The sequence below is a fragment of the Amphiura filiformis genome, chromosome 8, assembly GCF_039555335.1.
Source record: "Amphiura filiformis chromosome 8, Afil_fr2py, whole genome shotgun sequence".
Taxonomy (NCBI): Eukaryota; Metazoa; Echinodermata; class Ophiuroidea; order Amphilepidida; family Amphiuridae; genus Amphiura; species Amphiura filiformis.
The window spans coordinates 36,427,480-36,448,024 of NC_092635.1; the positions used below are offsets into that span (position 1 = coordinate 36,427,480).

At 37.0% G+C, this 20,545-nt stretch overlaps 1 protein-coding gene across 1 annotated transcript in view; it reads right to left on the reverse strand.

Moving 5' to 3' along the window:
* Positions 1-20,545, reverse strand: part of LOC140159511 (uncharacterized) — an 80,668-nt gene that overhangs the window by 50,262 nt on the left and 9,861 nt on the right. Inside the window, exons 3-4 of the mRNA XM_072183000.1 lie at positions 18,465-18,597; positions 86-221 (exon numbers count right to left, since the gene is read on the reverse strand). Of these exons, the coding sequence (XP_072039101.1) occupies positions 86-221; positions 18,465-18,597 (269 nt within the window). The remainder of the gene's footprint in view (positions 1-85; positions 222-18,464; positions 18,598-20,545) is intronic.

Sequence of the window (20,545 nt, forward strand, 5' to 3'; positions counted from 1 at the left end):
TCCTTCATAGAATCTATAAGATACTACCAAACAAAAACAAGACAGTCAGACAGACAGACAGACAGATAACAAACACTATTCTTACCATTAACTGGCATAATAGAAGTATATCCAACTTGGTTGTTGTTGTGTAAGGATTGTGTACTCTTATTGCTACCATTAGTATTGCCGCCTCCGAGAGCTATTCTTTCCATCACTCGCTCCATGTCCTTCTCGCAGTCCTGCGGAATATCAGCAGAAAATTTGCCTCGTTTAAAACGAGATGCCCAAATTTGTGACAGAAACATGTTGGCTCAACAAGGTCAATAATGTACACAGAACAAGACTGCTAAGGTATATAATCCTGGCTACAGTCAGAGAAATGCAAAACTAGTAAAACTTGAGTCTCTACAAATCCACTGCCGTTGTAATCAGATCCTCCGGGCGAGCCAGATAAGGGGTTGGGGTGTAATAATGCAAGGGCAAAATGCGATGGAATGAGGGGTTTGAATGGAAGGAACACATCATAAAGCTGTTGCAGAAAGATGAGGAAGCCTGATTGTGTATACAGTGGTGGTGCTACAACGCTGGATTATAAATGCCCTAACCAACGTTCACTCAAAACTTGCAATGAGTCAATACGGCATAGGCAAGGGGGCAACAGGAAACTCTACTACCTACTCTTACACAACACACTTTTGGTTGATATCAAGCATACAAAGCAGAAAATATCATGTATGGTGTAAGAGATGGATACTTATGATTTCTAGTTAAACATTTTCTTTAAAAGAAGACTTATTTTTTGATATTCTTTTTGTTGATATATATGTTTGTTTTTGCAAGTAGCTATATCAAAGATTATATTATGAACTTATATCATGTACAGTACAGAACAATTTAAGTGATCATTCTTTAACATTCAACAACACACAAATGTCATGGAGGCGTAATGCGTGACCGGTGTGCGCTTGTGTGAATTTACGCAAACATAAGTTTGGACTTATGACTTGCGCAATGACAAAAACCAAACAAAAACAAGTCAAGAAGTCTCACTCAAGACACTCAGCAAATGACTTATTATTTCTTGCATTTGTATTATAGTGTATTTATCTGATATACAGCACTTTATGGGTCTTGTGACGCAATGCACTTAACAAGCAAAGCTAGCATGCAATTACAGAGCAGCATGCTCCAGGCATATAAAGCAGACAACTCATACCATAATTTCTGCTTCACAAGCAGCGCCAAGAAGAAATATATTTTCATTTCATCCACTATGTTTATGAAGTATTATGTCAAATTCTGAATGTACAATAACTAATGTGCTAAAGAGCCAAAGAACCCCAAAGAGCCAAATCAGTGAAAGCACAAGTGCATTTCATGAGACATTGGGCTATACCAGTTGAAATACATATACCCCCTATGGAAGACAAGCCCTCAATATCCCTCGCATGGGGAGTTTATTTCAAATGGAGTCACCCATTCCGGTAACCCCATCTGAAATTCATACTCCCTGTGTGGAAGACTAAGGTCATTCCATAGAAGGTATGTATTTCAACTAGAATAGCCCATTTGGCTATTCCATTTAAAATCCACACTACCCCTGTGGAAGATTTTGGAAATATCTTCCACAGGGGGAGTATGAATTTCAAATGGAATTAGCACATTAGGCAGCTCCATTTTAACTTCATACACCCTATGGTAAAGATTCAACCTGAATCTTCCACAGAGGGAAGATGAGTTTCAAAGAGCTGATCAATGTGCTGATTCAATTTGACATTCATAACTCCCCTGTGGAAGATATTTCCAAAATTTTCCACAGGGGTAGTTTGGATTTTAAATGGAATAGCCCATTGACTGTGTAATTTATTATCCTTGTATCAAATATGTGCAGATGTCCTGATAGGAAATACAAAATACTTGACTTAGGTAAGATGTGGTTGCATATAAGTTGTTGATAACAACAACCGCCATCAGGATGTATACCTGTAAATGCTTTTTGTCAAACCATCTCCTGAAAGTATAATTGAGTAGGTTCAGCTTCTTTCACCTAAGCTTGTTTCACTACAATGTGCCATGCATACACAGTCAACTTTGTTATACCTTTGCTGGGACTACTACTTACAAAAATGCACAAATCTGATTTTATATATAGTGTATCATAGGTAATGCCTGTAAATTGACCAAAATCTCATATCTCAGTTGTACATAAATTTAAACAGATTGTGTCTACATGGATGAAAGATAACATCTGGCACGTAAATGTATTCTTTTCACAGAATTGATATTTAACACATGAATCACATCCACAAATCATGTAAATCCTACTACCAAATACATCAGGGAATTAGGACCTGGTGTTCATTTATTTCATCCTACAAACGTAAAATTAGCCCAAAAAGTACATTAAAAGTTGATGACGACACAAAAGCTTAAATAGTTATCTTGTTTTCCGATATGAGGACAAGATAATGTGACAATATGTTGGATGATGATGCTTGAAGCTGTTCTTGAAGATGACTGCTGAAAGTGCAAATGTGGGTGCAATGTATCCTAATGACAATGTGTAGACAATGTTTAATGTTAGACTTAGAGGAAATGCAATTTGGCAAAGATAATACAAGACAAAATTTGTATGTATTTACTTTTAAGAGTTCTATTATTGTTCCTAGTAGTTTGGGGATAGCTTGGCAACTCATTGAACAAATCTTTATTTCTGATTTACGGAAGTAGAAGACCTATTTTCCCACGGATGCAGCATGTACACCAGCAATACTTGAATGCATGTCTCATGATAGCGATATTTTTAAGCAATGCTAAGCCAATTAGCTCTAAACACCTGCATCTCTCATTATAAGTCAAAGAAGCCTCATCTCCAAGGGCAAGGTTCAGCAATATTAATTCAACAACCATAGCATCAAAGTTGACCCTGTGCATGTATAAACCTATTGGGATTAAAGAACTGTGTCTGATGGATGAGCATGTTTCACATCTTTGTGTCTATCATGAGTCTCCATGTTCAAAAAGTCACATACACCCAATTATATATAGCACCTATCAATCTACCTGAAAAGTCTACCTAAACCTTTTAAGCTCCCAAGTATTATACGAACATGATAAATTAATTCCTGACTAATGCATAACAAGTGTATGATCCATTTTTGCGATCAGTATGGCCGTTGACCCATCTGTGGCTTACACGCCACTTATAGGAAGCTACTGTTAACTAATATTTACTCGTCATGGTCTATTATTTAAAAGGTAACTTAATGACACCTTGTTGCAGGTGCTCCTTTTTTCCGGACAATTTCATTTCCTGAGTGTGCCTTTGCTTTGACGTTGTTGCACCTCCCATTAAATATGATGAATAGGGTGTCAGAGTGTGGTCCACAGACTTGCATGGTATACCAAGATTCGATAAGCACACAGCATATTGGCTGGACAGGGAATAGGGCAAAATTCACTGCAAGCCACAAGTCGAGTCACTGAAAGGTAGAGTCAACAAGTTGAGTTGAGTCAAGACATCAACAGGTTGAGTCACAAGTCAAGTCATTGAGGGGCCCAGTTATTAAAGGGGACGAGCCTGTGTTCACAAGCCCGAGTGACCATCTCTCTTTCGAAGCGATTGGGCCAGACTCCTCAATGAAATGTTGCTGCAGAAGGGATCACTACATCTTCTCCATAGTGAGTTTGCTACCTTCCCGCCATCAAATTAAGCCAGTACCCATTTGTATACCTGGGTGGGGAGAGGCAATAGGGGTTAACATCCATGCCTAAGTGCACAACACGTTGGCGCCGTGTAGATTCGAACCCACCTCGAGTAAAAACCCATTATGAGTTAAAGTCTTAGACTGCTGTGCCACTGTGCCCCACTATAGGCACAGTAACAAGCTGTGTTTAGTCGGTCTGGGGATGAACTTGAATAACAAGTCGTCAAATTTCGATTCTGAGTCTGAGTCAAAGTTAAACTTCACCTGAGTACCTGGAAGTCTGAAAATCAGTGAAACAAAGGTACCGTATTCATTCCAATAAGCGCCCATGCCCTATTAAGCGCCCATCCAGGGTATTTTCAATTTGCTAAAGGGTACCATTAATGTTGAAGTGACAGATAGACGTCGATACAGTGAAATAGCTGGAGGACTACAAGTCCTGTGTAAACTTGCAATATATTTTCTGCATCACAAAAGCTACTAGAATGTCTCAGGACCCTTTTATAACCTACGTCAATTTGTCTCTAATAAACGCCCTTTACGAAAAAAATTAGGTAAACCTGGTAAAAAACAAGCGCCCATGCAAAATGACTTTGTTAAGTGCCCTGGGCGCTTATTGGAATGAATACGGTAGTTTAAAATAGAATTAAAAGGAAAAACAGCAGCCCTTACAAAAATGTACAAATATATTAACTGCATATATGAATATATTAAACTTTGCACTTAAACAATATGTGACATTAAAACCATGACAAATCTTGTCGGAAATCTCTTAAGCTACAATGAAAGTAAACTGAACCAAAATCTTAAAAGAAATCAATGTGAAAAATATTATTAAAAGAGGATGAAATGTGTTTATATTACTCAACAGATTATGATTTTAAATCTCACTTCAACAAACTCATCCAAGAAAATATCATCAATGTAAATTTGAAACTTCCTCAAAGGTACTAATTTATTAAATTCTCCCCCTATGGACTGCTGCACCTGCACACATAGCCAGATAGTTGTTAACCCATAGGGTATATTGCTGATCCATTAATTATCCTTTTCTGGTGCATTGTGGGATAGAAAAGGGAGCAAATTAGCGATCGATTTGCCCCCTTTTCAATCCCACAATGCACCAGAAAAGGATAATTAATGGATCAGCAATATACCCTATTGAGCCACTCACTGACAGAAAATTTTACTACTTAAACCCATCTTAATTTGAATATGCTTACTCACAAATTACCTTGCATATTACTAACATGAATAACACATCTTCATGTGCATATCACTACCTGAGGTTCCTTCATAAGAATGTAAAAATATTAAACTACAGGTAAATTAAGCATTTCTTGGCCAAACTGGAAGATGTGTGTTACGTCCATGTAGCGTACTAAGCATGTACGCAATGTAAGGCATGTGTATGCTTACTTCTGTACCGCACTATGTGCGTGTGCGTGTGTGTTTATCGTGGAGCCACTAACGTTTATAAAGTTCAATCTTGGCCAAGAATAACTTAATTTACCTGTAGTTGGGGAAAAAAATCTGTATATCTGCATGCATAATGCTATACTATGATATCGGCCAAATTGGATTGTCACTCAAGGAAGCCAAAATGATGCTCCTTCGAATTTTCAGGGAAGATCAGATTCGCATTTTCAAGCACGAGTATTAGAAAAGACTTAGTACTTAGCACATGTTATCGGCACAATGCATTAGACATTTCATTAGATATTTCACAATGCCCTCTGATGTGCAGTTACTAACCTCTAAACGGATAGTAAGTGTAACAGTAACACCCTGTGCACTCAAACACTACCCCTAAACCTTAACCCTAAAATTTGTCTGTAGATATGCCATTCAATATTTGGTCTAAAACAATTTTTCCAACTTCACAATATATTGATTTGCTCTGTCAAGATAATATGAATAATTTGAATGATTTATATCATCACCATTATAATAATAACTTCAAAAGGGTTATATCATCATCGAGATCATCGTAAATTACTCGACTGTCTATTCATATGAAAACATACATTGAAAATAGTATGATGAAAATGCCAGTGTTTCATATTGCTATTGATAAGCACATCACATGTGTATATTAGGCCACACGCAACACCAAATACGCAGAGGAAATGATTAATGATGTGCAATTTTGCACATTGCGAATGTTCAGAGAGAGAAAAACAAGATTTCAATACAACATAGTGTGTAACATTAAATGGCGTCATAACATATTGCCCTTGGTGGAATATGCTAGGAATACCTGTACGTGACGGAAGCATAGGCCGACATATCTAACCACATAACTAGGTTACAGGCAAGAGTTTGGTTCCCTATTTGTAATATTGGCCGAAAAAGTTTTTTGGTTAGAAATCAAAATCAATTAGTATTATGTTATATAACACTATGCTGTGTATAGGCTTTCCACAATGAACTTGAGAAGGCAATCACTGAACTGTCTGTCTGGTCAAAATCGTTAGTCATGATGAAGCTGTTTACACATACACATAAAGAGAGAATATCCTGGAGTGTGTTTCACTAACACTTACGACACATCGTAAGTCTCAAAGCAATCGTAACTTTTATGTATCGTAACTTACATTTTATTTAAGAGATTTACAATTGGTACACATCATAAGTAATGGGGATATTTAAACAGGAACAAGCTACGATGAGTGAAGTGTACTTGTAACCTTGCGACAGGTTACTTATGCTAAGATATGTGTTAAAAGTGAATTGAAACACACACCTGGTAGTGCTTGCTTAATAGGACATTGAGATGACATCTTACCAAACCAGACAAGTTAACTGAGACCTAATGGTAGTTAACTGTCTTTCGCATTATTTGTGAGGGCTGGTTGTTCTCCTGCACACATACCCTAGGGTCCTGCAAATGCTCAACAAATTACTCATGACATTATATGCCCCTGCATTCATGCAAACGATACTAACAATGTTTAGACAACAGGTAGGTTAGAAGATCTGTTCAAATGAGTGTTTGGCGAAATCCTGCGAGCAGACAAGTCTGAAAATTCACTTTGATCAAAATACCTTGTGACATCATTCACAACTATCATTACACTTTGGGAGTTATGCAGCAATGGACACAAAGTGAACATTACCATTTTTCATCTAGCTCGCTTCATGAACTGATTGGCTCTCACAGGATGAGTAATGCTGAAAACCTTCCAATGTGTGGATTACTGCTTCTTTACCTTCTCCTTTCATTTTTATTAATCCCAGGGACCTTACTTCATGCTTATCCCATCTCATGCTCAACATGCAGCTACAACCCAAATAGAATTTAACCACAGATTTTCTAATCCTTATCAGCTATTGTACTACCTTCTGCACCCTCCCAAACATGTACCTTTCAACAAGACAAGTCACACAAGTGGGGGTATAGTTACTGCTTTGCACCATGTTCCAGGGATGTAGCTTTGGGATCAAGTCTAGCCTCCCCATAGATTTACACTTGGGATACAACTCTTTATTGAAAACCTAGAGTTTGTCTAATGAAACAGTCCTTGCCAATCTTTCAAGCATACCACACTGCTACCTGGCTGAGTACTAACAGTGACATGTGACATGATAGCATCATGTGACTCACAATGACGCTCTACTTCTCTGTCACAAATCATTTATGGAAAACAAACCACATCTTAAAGACACACTGTAAGATTTTGTCACCTCCGACCCATTTTAGTTTGGGTTCATGTTTACAATAGTTGACCATGTAGTACCTCACCCATGCAGTGTCTATAAGCCAATAATAGTATTTCTATACATTGTAACAAAAATTAAGATTGTGAATAGCTTCCATCTAGCTTGTACGATTCTCTGTGAGTCAATTAGCTTCAATTGCGCTCAATGCAGTTGAATTGAGCCAATGCAGATTATTTGCACACAGGCAGACAATACAGCAATATTCAAAGATGGCAGTGAACTAGAAACAGGTTCATTTTGTTAGTAACTTAAAAATGATCACATCAGTAGCATAGCCAGGATTTTAGTGTGAGGGGGCAAAGCCAAAATTTCGTCCCCATTTGTCAACTTTTCGTCTCCTTTTTTTGTCATTTTAAGGCCATTTTACTCTTTGCCGTCCCCATTTTATCCCTGAAAATTTTCTGTGGGTGTTGCCCCCTCCCTCCGCTCTCCCTGCCCTGGCTATGCCACTGGATCACATTAACCTAACCATTTCCATCGGTCTCTGAGTTCAAATTTTGCTCTATGGTTGTTTAATTCAGGTTATTGAATGAGGCCATTGTGGTCCATAGTGAGTATATCATGAAGAATGTTTGACAAACAATTTCCAATGTACCTTTAAGTAGTCAAATCAAACTCAATACTCTGACCCTAAGTTTTGATTTGCTTGGTTTATCGGCATGGTCTGGGCTTAACTTAGTGGTTGCTGTATAGGAAGTATGACAAGTACCAATCCCAGGGGTTTGGGGGAATTTTATTCGACCCAGGGACTCTTCCTGACATCTTGAGGATTGACTATGTTACCAAGCTGTATTAGAAATCATCAAATTGCTTCTACATTTGTATGTAGGTAAAAGGAATACAAAAACAAGGGATAAGATTTGTCTCAACTTCATAACAAATTTGAACTCATAAACAACAGTGGACTAAATATCTAATGATATCTTTATGTTATGCTCATTTTGAATTAAAAATAATAACTTGGAATTCTTTTGAATCTGAATTGCAAATTTGCAACACTACGGGTTACTGCAGGAACAGAAAAATGTTCAGGCACAGCACTGTTCACTATTAGCAGTGTATGGTGGCGGTAGAAGAAAGAGTTTAAGGTTTCCACAACCATCTCTATCAGCCAAATATATATTGGAACCTGGTCAGCACTGGTCAGTGGTAACCACCACTCAAGCTAGCCAACCGACACTCAAAGGACCTGCTGACCAGCACAAAACTTGAGAAATGTAACTATGTTTGTTCTTCAAACAGCTAGAAAATGCTTCCAAAATGTGTTTCGATGCAAATTAAATCACATTTTAAAACTTAGGCAAGCTAGAACACTGAGGAACCTTTTATTAACTTCATACTGTTCCTCTTAATTGTCCAACTTTTTTCCAAATTGATCAATTATATTGTTTTGATTTTTGTTCTGCTGAATAACTGAAGTTTAACATAAACCATCCCTATCAAAAGAATGAAGTGCTTATAAGCGACCTGCTGACCAAGAAAAGCAATCAGGGCAAAAAGCGGCCTTTTTTTCTCCTAAAAAATTTGGTAATGTTGCTCTTTGTTTATAGAACAAAACAATATGGTTTGATCACAACAATGGGCTATTCCAGTTGAAATCCACATTACTCCTGTGGAAGATTTTGGAAATATTTTCCACAGAGGGAGCACATTTTTCAAATATAATTGGTTACAGTTAATCATTTTGAAACCCATACTCCCTCTGACTTTACCTATATCGCCCACAACTGGAGTATTTCAAATGGAAGTTATCTAATCTATTCAAAACTATACTACCCCTGTGGAAGACTTCAGCTAAATCTTCCACAGGGGTAGTGTGGATTTTAAATGGAATAGCCCAGTATGTACACAGATAGAGCCAAATAATTCTTGCATTTTGCAAGTTTCATCATTTTGCATTTCTGTCAGATTTTCAAGAACATAATTACCAGAAATATCACTCGTGACATTTATGTAACACATCGGCATATCTGTGCAACAGATGTTGGGATTTTATTTGCCGTTGCATTTAGTGGGTGTCGGATGTATCTGTAACACATTGCGACAACAGTCTGAATCACTATCATGTCTTCCACAGATGCAAAATCCTGGATCACAACCAGTATGGAAGTGTTATAATATGATGATCCTATATCCATTCTATTTTTGAGGTATTAAAGTCTTGTAATGTCACTGATTGCTATCAGATCAGAGCGAGCAACTTTTAGCACTATGTATAGGTCAGAATTATTATGTGTCAAATAAATCCTGCATTAATCGCATCTATTTTTTGCAATTGCCCTGTGCTTTTCTGTGCCCTGTGCAATTCATGGTGATATTGGGTTGATATGACCAATTTTTACCAAAAAAGAAAAACCCTCACAAAAACTACATCATGCATCATTCTAAATATGGTTATACAACTCCCATTTACAGTTGGCTTGAAGCATGGAATTTAAAAAGAAAATACATACAGTGAACAAGTAAAGCCTAAAAAAACTTGTATGCCCTTTTTGACCGACCCTAAAATTTGAAGAAAAAAATATGGTCGCTTTTTCATATTTGGTATAAAATACAAAAAATATTTTGTGGTGTACTTGCATTTCTTGATATTATATGTGGCAAAAAAAAAAAAAAAAAAAATCAATTGACCGACCGACCGACCCGACTTTGGAGCTCTAGTAAGGGCAATTTTTTTAGGCCTAAGGCTAATGTAGGGTTATGTTCAGAGTTAGGATAGCATTAAGCTTCCTCAGGTTTGACCCTAATCTAGGATAATTTATTCATACCCAAGTGAAGATGACCTCTGAGGTCAACAGACTGATGTTACTTTGATGATGATCATTTCTGACTTCTGGCAAATTCAAAGTTTGTAGTCCCTGTTTGATTTCCCAGTTAGATTTCCTTCTTGGCTCAAACCCGTTTCTGGAGTTGTCTGTGTGGTATTTTCAAGCCTTTGACTCATGCTATTAATTGCCTTCTGTGTTAATTGCAATACGACACCGCAACTTCCTCACTTGGAACGCTTACAACAATGTTCCACTTTGAATTTAAAATTAGAAGCACCAAAATTGGCCACATTTTTCTTGATCATGTGCCACAAGTGTGCGTATCTATATGATCCGTACCATAACAAAACAATTCGTGACTTGGTCACACCTGAAAGGAAATGTATTTCTTAAAATGAAATGGAACATAATTTTATAACATGGCACCTAATGTTCAATAATGTTTGTAACATGTTCAAGTTGTGAATTACTATTTGCAGGAAAGACATCAGTAATCTTTTCTGGTTATGCATGACATCTTCATGGGAGTAGATTAAAGGTAGTAGCACTAGGATCCACAACATGCTCATCTATCAAGGTACAGTTCTTTAACTCCTATACATTTGTGAAAATTTAGGTACAAAAACTCATACTCTGCAACTTGAGGTCAAATTTTCCACTAAGATTGTTTTATTGAGGTTATTGAACTATGCCATTGGGATGAGGCCATTGTGGTCCAGAGTGTAGGTACTGCTAAAAGTACACTAATTCCCCTGTCAGATTTTTACATGTTTTTCAAACATAATATTATGAATGTGAAAGTATACCCCATCCTAAAATTTCAAAAACAGAGACGTTCAAACTGTTTGTTTTGTTCTTATTTGTATCTGAACCAAAGAGAATAGACCCAAGGAGACACAGCCATGTTACATGTATGTATGTCGCTCACAAAGGGCAAAATAGTGTGTCTTCGCCATGCGGGCTGTAAATTTTGATGTGAAATGTGTGTTTGATTGTGTTGAGGGAGCAGTGCACATGTGCGCAAACCACTGTAACACTCAAGGCAAAAGACACAAATTCTTGTTCAATATCAGGCTATTGCTAATAAATGCCCAAGTACACAATTTTGGTAACCAATGCATGACAAAAGAAGTGGGTAATGGTGAATCCAACAGACTAGGACACAAAACACATCAAGGATCAATAAATGATACAAAATCCCTTGAAATATGAACAACTGGAAAGAAAAAGAGCAAGGTACACCAACTTGATGTGGGGAAACAAGTAAATACAGACGATACAGGACGCAGAGAGGGGAAGGGGACAAAAACAGCAAATGTAGGCATTAGAAGTAGGTAAAGTTTGATAGCCAAAATTACCAGTTCCAAGGCCCACAGAAGTGCTAAACCTGCAAAAAACAACATGGATCAATGGGAATACAGAAGTGCACTAGAACAATGATGAAAATCACTGTGCACATAAACAGACGCGGTAAACCAAACAACCAATGTAGGCACAAAAACAGGCAAAGTTTGATAGCCAAAAATTGCCAATTCCAGAATTTTCATATCTCTTTTTTCAAGGCCAGATTTACATCGTCTGCAACATGTCCTATACACGTCTAATATTTAATGATTCTGTCCCAGTATTGTAATTACTGTGCAGATTATGGTAGATTCATACCAATATAGTAAAATAGGCTTTATATTCAACAACTCCTCCTATACCTTTGTACAGGAGCCAACCGTTGTTAATCCGTGATGAATCCACACTTTTACTGTAAGCGTATCTGTGAACGCCTTGCGAGACTACGCGTTCTGGCGAGAGCGCGTAAAATTCGTCATGCCTGGAACCTTTGTGCGTATGCAAGCTTACAAGTTGAATTCAGTATTTTCAGATAGCGGCTAAATTTTGCCGTTTTATTCTGTAGTTGTATTGATGATATTAACAGAGAAATCATCGAAGTTTTTGTAAGGCTGTTAGTGACAATGATTAACTGACATTTCCCCGTGAAATAATCGTGAATTATCGATCTTTAGCTTCTTTTCGTTGTTGAAAGGATTCAATCATGTTTCACCGTTGTTCATCACCGTTTAACAACTTCGCGTCCGGCGTCTGCGTGGTTTACTTAAACAGGGCAGCTAAAGCTGCCCTCGCGAAGTAAACCACGCAGACGACGCGGCCGCATCGTTGTTAAACGGTGATGAACAACGGTGAAACATGATTGAATCTAATTGCTACAGGTGGCTGTATGAACAGATGAGTTCATTAAGTCCTCAATAAAAACCAGTATGGTTATGAATGATACGAGACAATCATGATCATTATTTAAACAATCATGGTTAGCAGAGACAGAACATTTTATTTTCAGAAACTCTAGGATCAACTATTCTCAAAAATAAATCGACTGGCAAGCTGTAAGGTAACTTTTCTACAGCATGCTCTTGACAAACATGTTACCTCTCGGAATATCCTAAGGATATTGAAAGGCCACCAAACAGTTGTATTCACATGTTTGATCACATGAGAGTCGTCTACTTGCTATGCCTCAACGCGATATTTGACAGGTCTTTTATGAATCATATTACGTGTGGGAAATGTTGCGGAAATATGCTGGACATATTTTGTGTGTTGACACATACAAAATTATCAGCATATAGGGAAAGCACAACAACAAAATGAAATACTTTGGGAGTGTTGTTATTTTCATTATAACAATATTTTTAAGCATTAATATCGGAAACTTTCAAGCATGAGTGTAGTAGCTCTAGTAAGAGCTGCAGCTACAGCTACAGCTACAGCTACTCTAACCTATCCCAACGGCAAAAGGACTTGCTGACGGCGCTAGCTTGTCTCTATTTGTACTGATGTGTTCGTTGTATGGGCATCACAATCCAAGTGAACTGAGCAAGTTCTAGCACTGTAAAGTGTGCTGAGGCTTGTGGATCAATGTCTAGGCGGCGTGCCTGTGCGTAACACTATAAATCATTGCCCTTTTTTATGAGTGTATACCAGAAGTAGCAATCATAATTCATTAAGAAATAAATATTATCAAGCAACAATACAGAGTCTGTGAAATAATTACATTAGTTCATTCATCTCTTCATGATAGACTTTCAATTATAGAAAATACTGCTGAATATTTCAGTTGAAATCTATACACCCCTTATGGAAGACATGACCTTAATCTCTCACAAAGGGGCTGTAGATTTCAAATGTAGTCACCACTAATTCAGGTAATCCCATTTGAAATCCACACTCCCTGTGTGGAAGATTAAGGTCCCATCTTCAATTGGCGGTATATGGATTTCAACTGGAATTAGTTACTGCTGGATATTCTCCTTGTATTCAAACTTAATTACATTAAAAAAATGTCCAAAGAATTTCACTTAAAAAAATACTGCTGGATATTCTATTTAATAAATTATCTAAATTTTATTAGATAACGAGGAAGAGGAAATTTGTGGCATCATATTTTTTAAATTACCGGATTGACCTTGAAATGTTAATATTTATGACATAAAACATATCCCCTTCATAACTAACAACCAAGGTTTAGTGATTCATGAAACACAGAATTTACAAGAACATCACATATTGATTTATGAAATTTCGGAAATAAATGTAACATGGGAATTTAATACTGGAACTTTCTTCTTGAAATTTTGCTACGTTCCATCTGGAACCACCAGACTTCATTAGGCAACTGACCAATGGAGTGATCACATGATTTATATAGGGTTTTAAATGAACAAAATCAAATCTGGACACAACTTGGCAGAGAACAGACATTTTTGTTTAGAGGGTTCACTTTAACATGTCTAGTATCATTTTTATCTATGATCAAGATAAATTCATCTGCAGTTATTGGAATGAACTTTTATACAATAATTACAATCCATTACGATTCTCCGTAAGAAACCTTCAGAACTCAATATATTGGTTGATTCTTATTTCATTTGCTCTCAAGAAACACATCCGATTCTCAAAAAAGTTTGACCAAATTGTACCCATTCCCCAATCCTTAAGCCCTGGCTGTCTTTATTTTAGAGACCAGCACAGATACTCAAGTCTCTCCCGCTCTATTTGTAAGTGAATACTATGGATAACAGATTTAAATATGGATGACCAAAAAACATAGTGAAAATTGTTACCATTACCAGAGTTTAGGAGCCACATAAGGACTTGCAAAAGACAATCGCCTTAGATGTAACAAATATTCTTGACTTCAAGAAGACTGAATTTCAATGTCAATATTTGATACATTTAATCACCATACCCATGATGGATTCCATATGTGTATAAAGGAAATACTGTCATCAAATGATTACACATTGATGTGTATAAATATGACATAAAGTGACACGTTCACATCCTCTTAACTAAAATCTATAGATCTCATCTAGACGCAGCGTACACGGGGGTGGGGGTTTGGGGGCACATTACTCCTTCTCACATGTCTTTGTATGAAGTGTTAAGAAGTGTATGAACAGAAATAGAAAATAGTTATAAAACATGATGAAGCTTGTGACACGTTCACATCCTCAAATAACTAATATCTATCTCATCTAAATGCAGCGTACCCTGGGGCACACATTCTCTTTCTTGAATGGCTTCATACGAAGGTGTTGTGAAGTATATGAACAGAAATAGAAAATAATTAAAAAACATGATGAAGCTTGTGACACGTTCACATCCTCAAATTACTAATATCTATCTCATCTAGACAAAGCATACACTGTTTGCGCACATTCTCATTCTTGCATGGCTTTGTATGAAGTGTTATGAAGTGTATTAACAGAAATAGAAAATAGTTAAAAAACATGAAGAAGCTTCTGACAAGTTCACATCCTCAAATAACTAATATCTATCTCATCTAGAAAAAGCGTACACTACTAAGTGCGCACATTTTCATTCTTGCATGGCTTTGTATGAAGGTGTTATGAAGTGTATGAACAGAAATAGAAAATAGTTAAAAAACATGAAGAAGTTTCTGACAAGTTCACATCCTCAAATAACTAATATCTATCTCATTTAGACGAAGCATACCCCGGTGCACATTCGTCTTCTCACATGTCTTCGTATGCAGCATTGAGAAGTGTATAAACAGAAACTAGTTTGAAAACGTGATGAAGCTTATGACAGTGGGGAATTTTTACACCATTTAAAATCCCGCTATTTTGTGTCTCGACAAAGCTGTATGGGTTCCTGAATATTTTGTGTAAAATTCAGTCACCTTTGCTTGCACTTCTAGACCACACCATAATATCCATACTATACTTGGAAAGCGGGGCGTTTAAATTTAGACCAAACTTATCGTTCAAAATAGGAACTTCCCTTTCCTACAAATCGATGTCCTACATTTTTGTTCTGATGGACATCAAATAGTGCTAGAAAAATGCCAGTGAAAGACGAGGAAGCTTAATAATTTGAGCAGTTTTAGCACTGCCTGTAGTAAAATTTAATAAACTTATAATGCATCATACAGATAACAGGTTTGTGTCCTTCATCAAACCCATTACATGTCCACAGAAAATGAAAACTCTGACAAATGTGAAATTTGGATCAAAGATTTCTATGCCCAAGTAAAACCTAACACTGGGAACCCAACAGTACAAGTAGATAAAAGCAATGCCAAACTGTACAAAATGAACAAATTTCAGTCTCATTTCTCAAAGACAAAGCAACAGTACACTCACCAACAGTATACTTGGATTATCAACCCCCCCCCCCTTGATAGAAAGAGAGAAAGAGAGGTGAGTGAAAAACTGAGACACTGTGAGAAAGCTTAACTAAAACCATCTGTACATAAACATTCCATGAAAATATTACTTTTATGACAGAGCAAATTGACACAACTGATTGAAAGAGATAAAGATGCACGTTATCAGCATATGAACAGCTTGATTCAGCGGAAAAAATAAATACGACTTTGGCTCATCAATCTCTTGCATATATGTTATAACGCAGCAGCTGGCTGGTTGTCTACAAGAGGAGAGCTAAGTACTACTGGTCAACTAAACTGACCACTGCGTAAGTGATCACCTTGTGGAAGATATCGGTCAGTGACGTCTAAATGAAGAGCGACAAGTTATCCTACACTGACCTTCAGTAGGAAATTCAACGTAAATCATAAGGGAATGATATGGTGTAAATGATGGTTGATGTCTTGTAAGATCCCTTATAATATCCATAATACCTATTAAATAGGATGGCTTGATAAGTACTGGTCAACTAAACTGACCACTGAGTGAGTGACCACCTTGTAGAAGATATCAGTCAGTGACGTCTGTTCTAAATGAAGGGCGACAAGTTATCCTACTCTGGCCTTAAGGGGGGAATTAAAACATAAATTATAATTGAAAACCGAATTAAAAAGACTAGTTTGCATCTGACGTCCTGTCAACAGACCAAAAATGCTGTACTGCGCAGGTCAGCAACCAATCACACCGTGCCGTTGCCCTGACGTCAGACGCAAACTAGTCTTTTTAATTCGGTCTTCAATTATAGAAGGTAATGATATGGTGTAAATGGTGATTGAGTTCTCGCAAGATCCCTTATATCTCTAATGGGATAGCTTGGTAAAACAAGATCCTACATGACTTACTAATGACCTCTTTGTGATTGACATAATGTCAGTTTGACCTAATAGTTAACTACCCATACATGTATAGTAGGTCTGATTGATGTGACACAGTATTACAAAGTCAATTAAATTTGATGGTGATTAGGGAGGCCAGTAATGAGTGTTGACAAGTGGACATATGGCTCACATTGTGATGAATGAGAAAGGAGCAAAGATAGCGTTGAATTTGTAATAGTCTATATATCAATAGTATGGTGAGCCGGTATGATACATTGGCATAACTCTAGATAGCATCATTTTGTGAATTGTTCCTAGAAAAGATTTAGCTACACATGCTAAAATTGCACCTGGCTGTCACAAACACCCCCCCCCACACACACATGCACATGAGAAAATAAAACATGCGTCTAAACATGCTAATCACATGCTGCTCTTTGAGTATGGCAATCGATAACCATCTCATTAGGTGTATGTGCCTCAGAGGGAGGCTACGTCAATTGGCAACTTCATGGATAGAGACTTTAAGCATGATATTCAGCTGTCTACGTCATTAAATATTGTCCACTACCTAAATGTGCATGCAACTTTATATATCCTGATGAGTTTGTTACAGTATCGAGCAGAAGTATGTCCTTTCTATATTGCATTCATAAAAACTTACGCAAGTTCCTGCAATCTTATTGGTTCTTAGCCGTGTTATATGAGATGATATAACACGGTTCAGGGTGTGTGTTGATGTGATACGTGTAAGCGCTATTTTGAACTGATCGGAGGTGCAGAGCAACAATGGGACTGATCCATGTGACTTCTCTCTAGTCCGAAGGGTCACTAGTCCAAAGGTTCTCTAGTCCGAAGGGTTGCTATTTGGACTGGCGAACTCTCGAACTAGAGAGCCCGATATTTGGACTAGCGAACCTTTTTCATAATTCGGACTAGTGAGTGGTAAATTACCATTCGGACTAGTGAACCATCGGACTAAGGAGTTGTCACTCTGATCCAAGTTCTAGGTCATTCCTTGTAAAATGTAGGATTTTATTTGATTGGATTACATATGATTAATATTTTTTGTGTTTAAGAATGAGAATAAAGGTATTGTTTTTAGCCATTGTCATGATTCTTTATCATTCGACATCATTATTTTTGGAATAAAACAACTTGGCTTTATCTTCTTGTTTTACTGAAAATAATGATGTCACCCATGCTTTATGAGACAAACGATGCACAACAATGACGAAACACAATACCTTTATTCTCTAAATAGAAAGAGAATGGGATGTTTTTAGTAAGTAACCACAACTCTTTGACTGAATTTGAGCATCATTTCCCCAACACTGTATTGATTCTCAAACATGAAATGTCCCCCATGCAACATACTTATTTATTGCGTTAACTCACCTCAGCCTCACAAGTGTATGGTTTGAATGCGCTATTCCACTTGGAATCCATACACCCCCTAGAGAAGTCCTGACCTTGAATCTCCTACACAGGGAGTGTGAATTTCAAATGGGGTTACCTGAATGGGTAACTCCATTTGAAATCTACACCCCCTGTGTGGGAGATTAATGTCATGTCATCCATAGGGGGTGTATGAATTTCAACTGGAATAGTCCAACAGCCATTCACAATGGTAAAGTTCCTCTCATGCACATGCTATGCTTTGAAAAAAACAAGCACTTCAAATAAATAATACATAATAGCAAAGCATGTGACCTAACGTACCTGGGGGTTAGCACGCCGGGAGACTTTTAACCGGACTGGTCCAGGTTGCAGAGCACCAAATACCCCATGTGCATCATTCAGAGTTACATTGCGTAGACTTACACTGTTAACTTCCAATAGCATGGCTCCACGACTGCAAAAAGAAAGAAACCAAACTATTCATGTAAGGTGTGTATAAAACAAAGGGATGTTTGAAGCATATGGAATATATGAATGTTCACAGGATGCAATGTATGGCAAGAATCTGCAAATCAATTATAGCAGTGGCAGATTCAAATCGTGCACGCTATTCAAATCGTGCACGCTAAAAAAATCCGACGAGCATATTTAAACACATAGAAGGGTGACTTGTCCATACGCTAGCGATGAAACCCTATAAAAGCACCGATTCGAATCTGCCACTGCAAAATCCAACATGGCGTTACTCTCAACCTGAAATGAGAAACACTTTATATCAAATGTACGAGTAAACAATGGTGTATACCATCCATGCAAAGACAGTACCGTAGGATTGAATCTGGTTCCACACACATCATTCTCTTGCCTACTAGAAAATGAAATCAAAATTGATTGTTTATTATTTAAAAAATGGGGTTGAACCACAGGATGTGTAAAATTAAATTACTAGGCCTACTACTTTACACTCCATAGGGTACAATAATATCACACTTACCCTTAGTATTGAGTCTGTAAACTTGACAAAACTTTCATCAAGTGATTTAAACATTCTCGGTCAACTGTTCAACCCCATTAATCTCGGTCAACTGTTCAACCTAATTAGGTTAAGTTAAGTAACTTCTGTTAATACAATTGAGGACTAGTTGTGTTAATTAACAACTTCTTGTTTCTTTTCTCTCTTTCCATATATAAATGGTGGGTGAAGAAGACATACATAGGCCTAATGCTACCTACTCTGAAATAAATATCTGTGTTATTAAAGAGAAGATATTATTTCGATTTTTTTCCGATTTGTTGATTTTGTTAAATTAGTTTACCTTTCACTTCATACACATTTTGCTTTAGATTTTAAACAGCTATACTTCGAAGTGAATTCTGTTACAACTTTGTATAAAATCACATCAAACTTCTAAAAGAAAACTGATCACATGACTTATTTCATCTTGTCCTTTATATAATTTAATATACTACTAAGCATCCAGAGTGTAGTAATGGTAGGGATGCCCACTGTCAATACAGTTTCCACTAGAACGATTTTTCATTCACTGTGTGCGTGGACTCACACACGTATTGTCTATGGAGAAACTGATCGATACAAGAAATCCCAGGCCTGTTAAATGGCGTACATGACTTGTTTTGATCCAAATGTAGGCCTATATCAGGGTGTTTCAAGAAATTCCTGATTCCACCAGAAAACATTAACCAAACTTTTTCCAGTTTGGTAAGTAAATAGAGAGGACCTTCCTTCATGAAGAGATCAACTTTTTTTATTGAAAAATTTAATGAGATGAGAACTACAACAGGTTGAAGTGACACCATTCCGTGCATCAGGTGTTCAAACGCAATTATCTCCGAATTTGGAGTGAATCAGACAAGCAAACTTACATACTCATAAAATTTAACTATTTTTGAAGACAAAATGTGTAGGATGTTAAGAAATTTAAGAATGTTTAAGCCTACATGCCCGTCTCAAATCATGCACTTCCCCGTGCACTTCTCACTACCATGTCCATTTCATATGCTACTCATCATGGCTTCCATGCACACACAGTGTATTGCTCAATGTAGTAAAGATAACCTTTGAGTTGGGGCAAATTTCTCAAAATTGGTAGTGATTAATGTTACCAAACTTATGCCATGATGAAATATAATAATTTTTGAAGATAAAATGTGCTGACCTTAAAAGATTGAACAATGTTTAAGACTACCGCTTTTCATTTGAAATAATGCACTTATTGTTCATCTCCTCTATGGAGATATTTTCCATGGCGGCCATCTATGATCATGCTTGAGGTTTCACCAAACAAACCATGGGTTTTGAGGTCTTATATTTTTTGTTGTATGTCAACAAAATCGATTAAATTTTCAGGATGATCTTATTTTCATGTTGTTATAAGCAAATA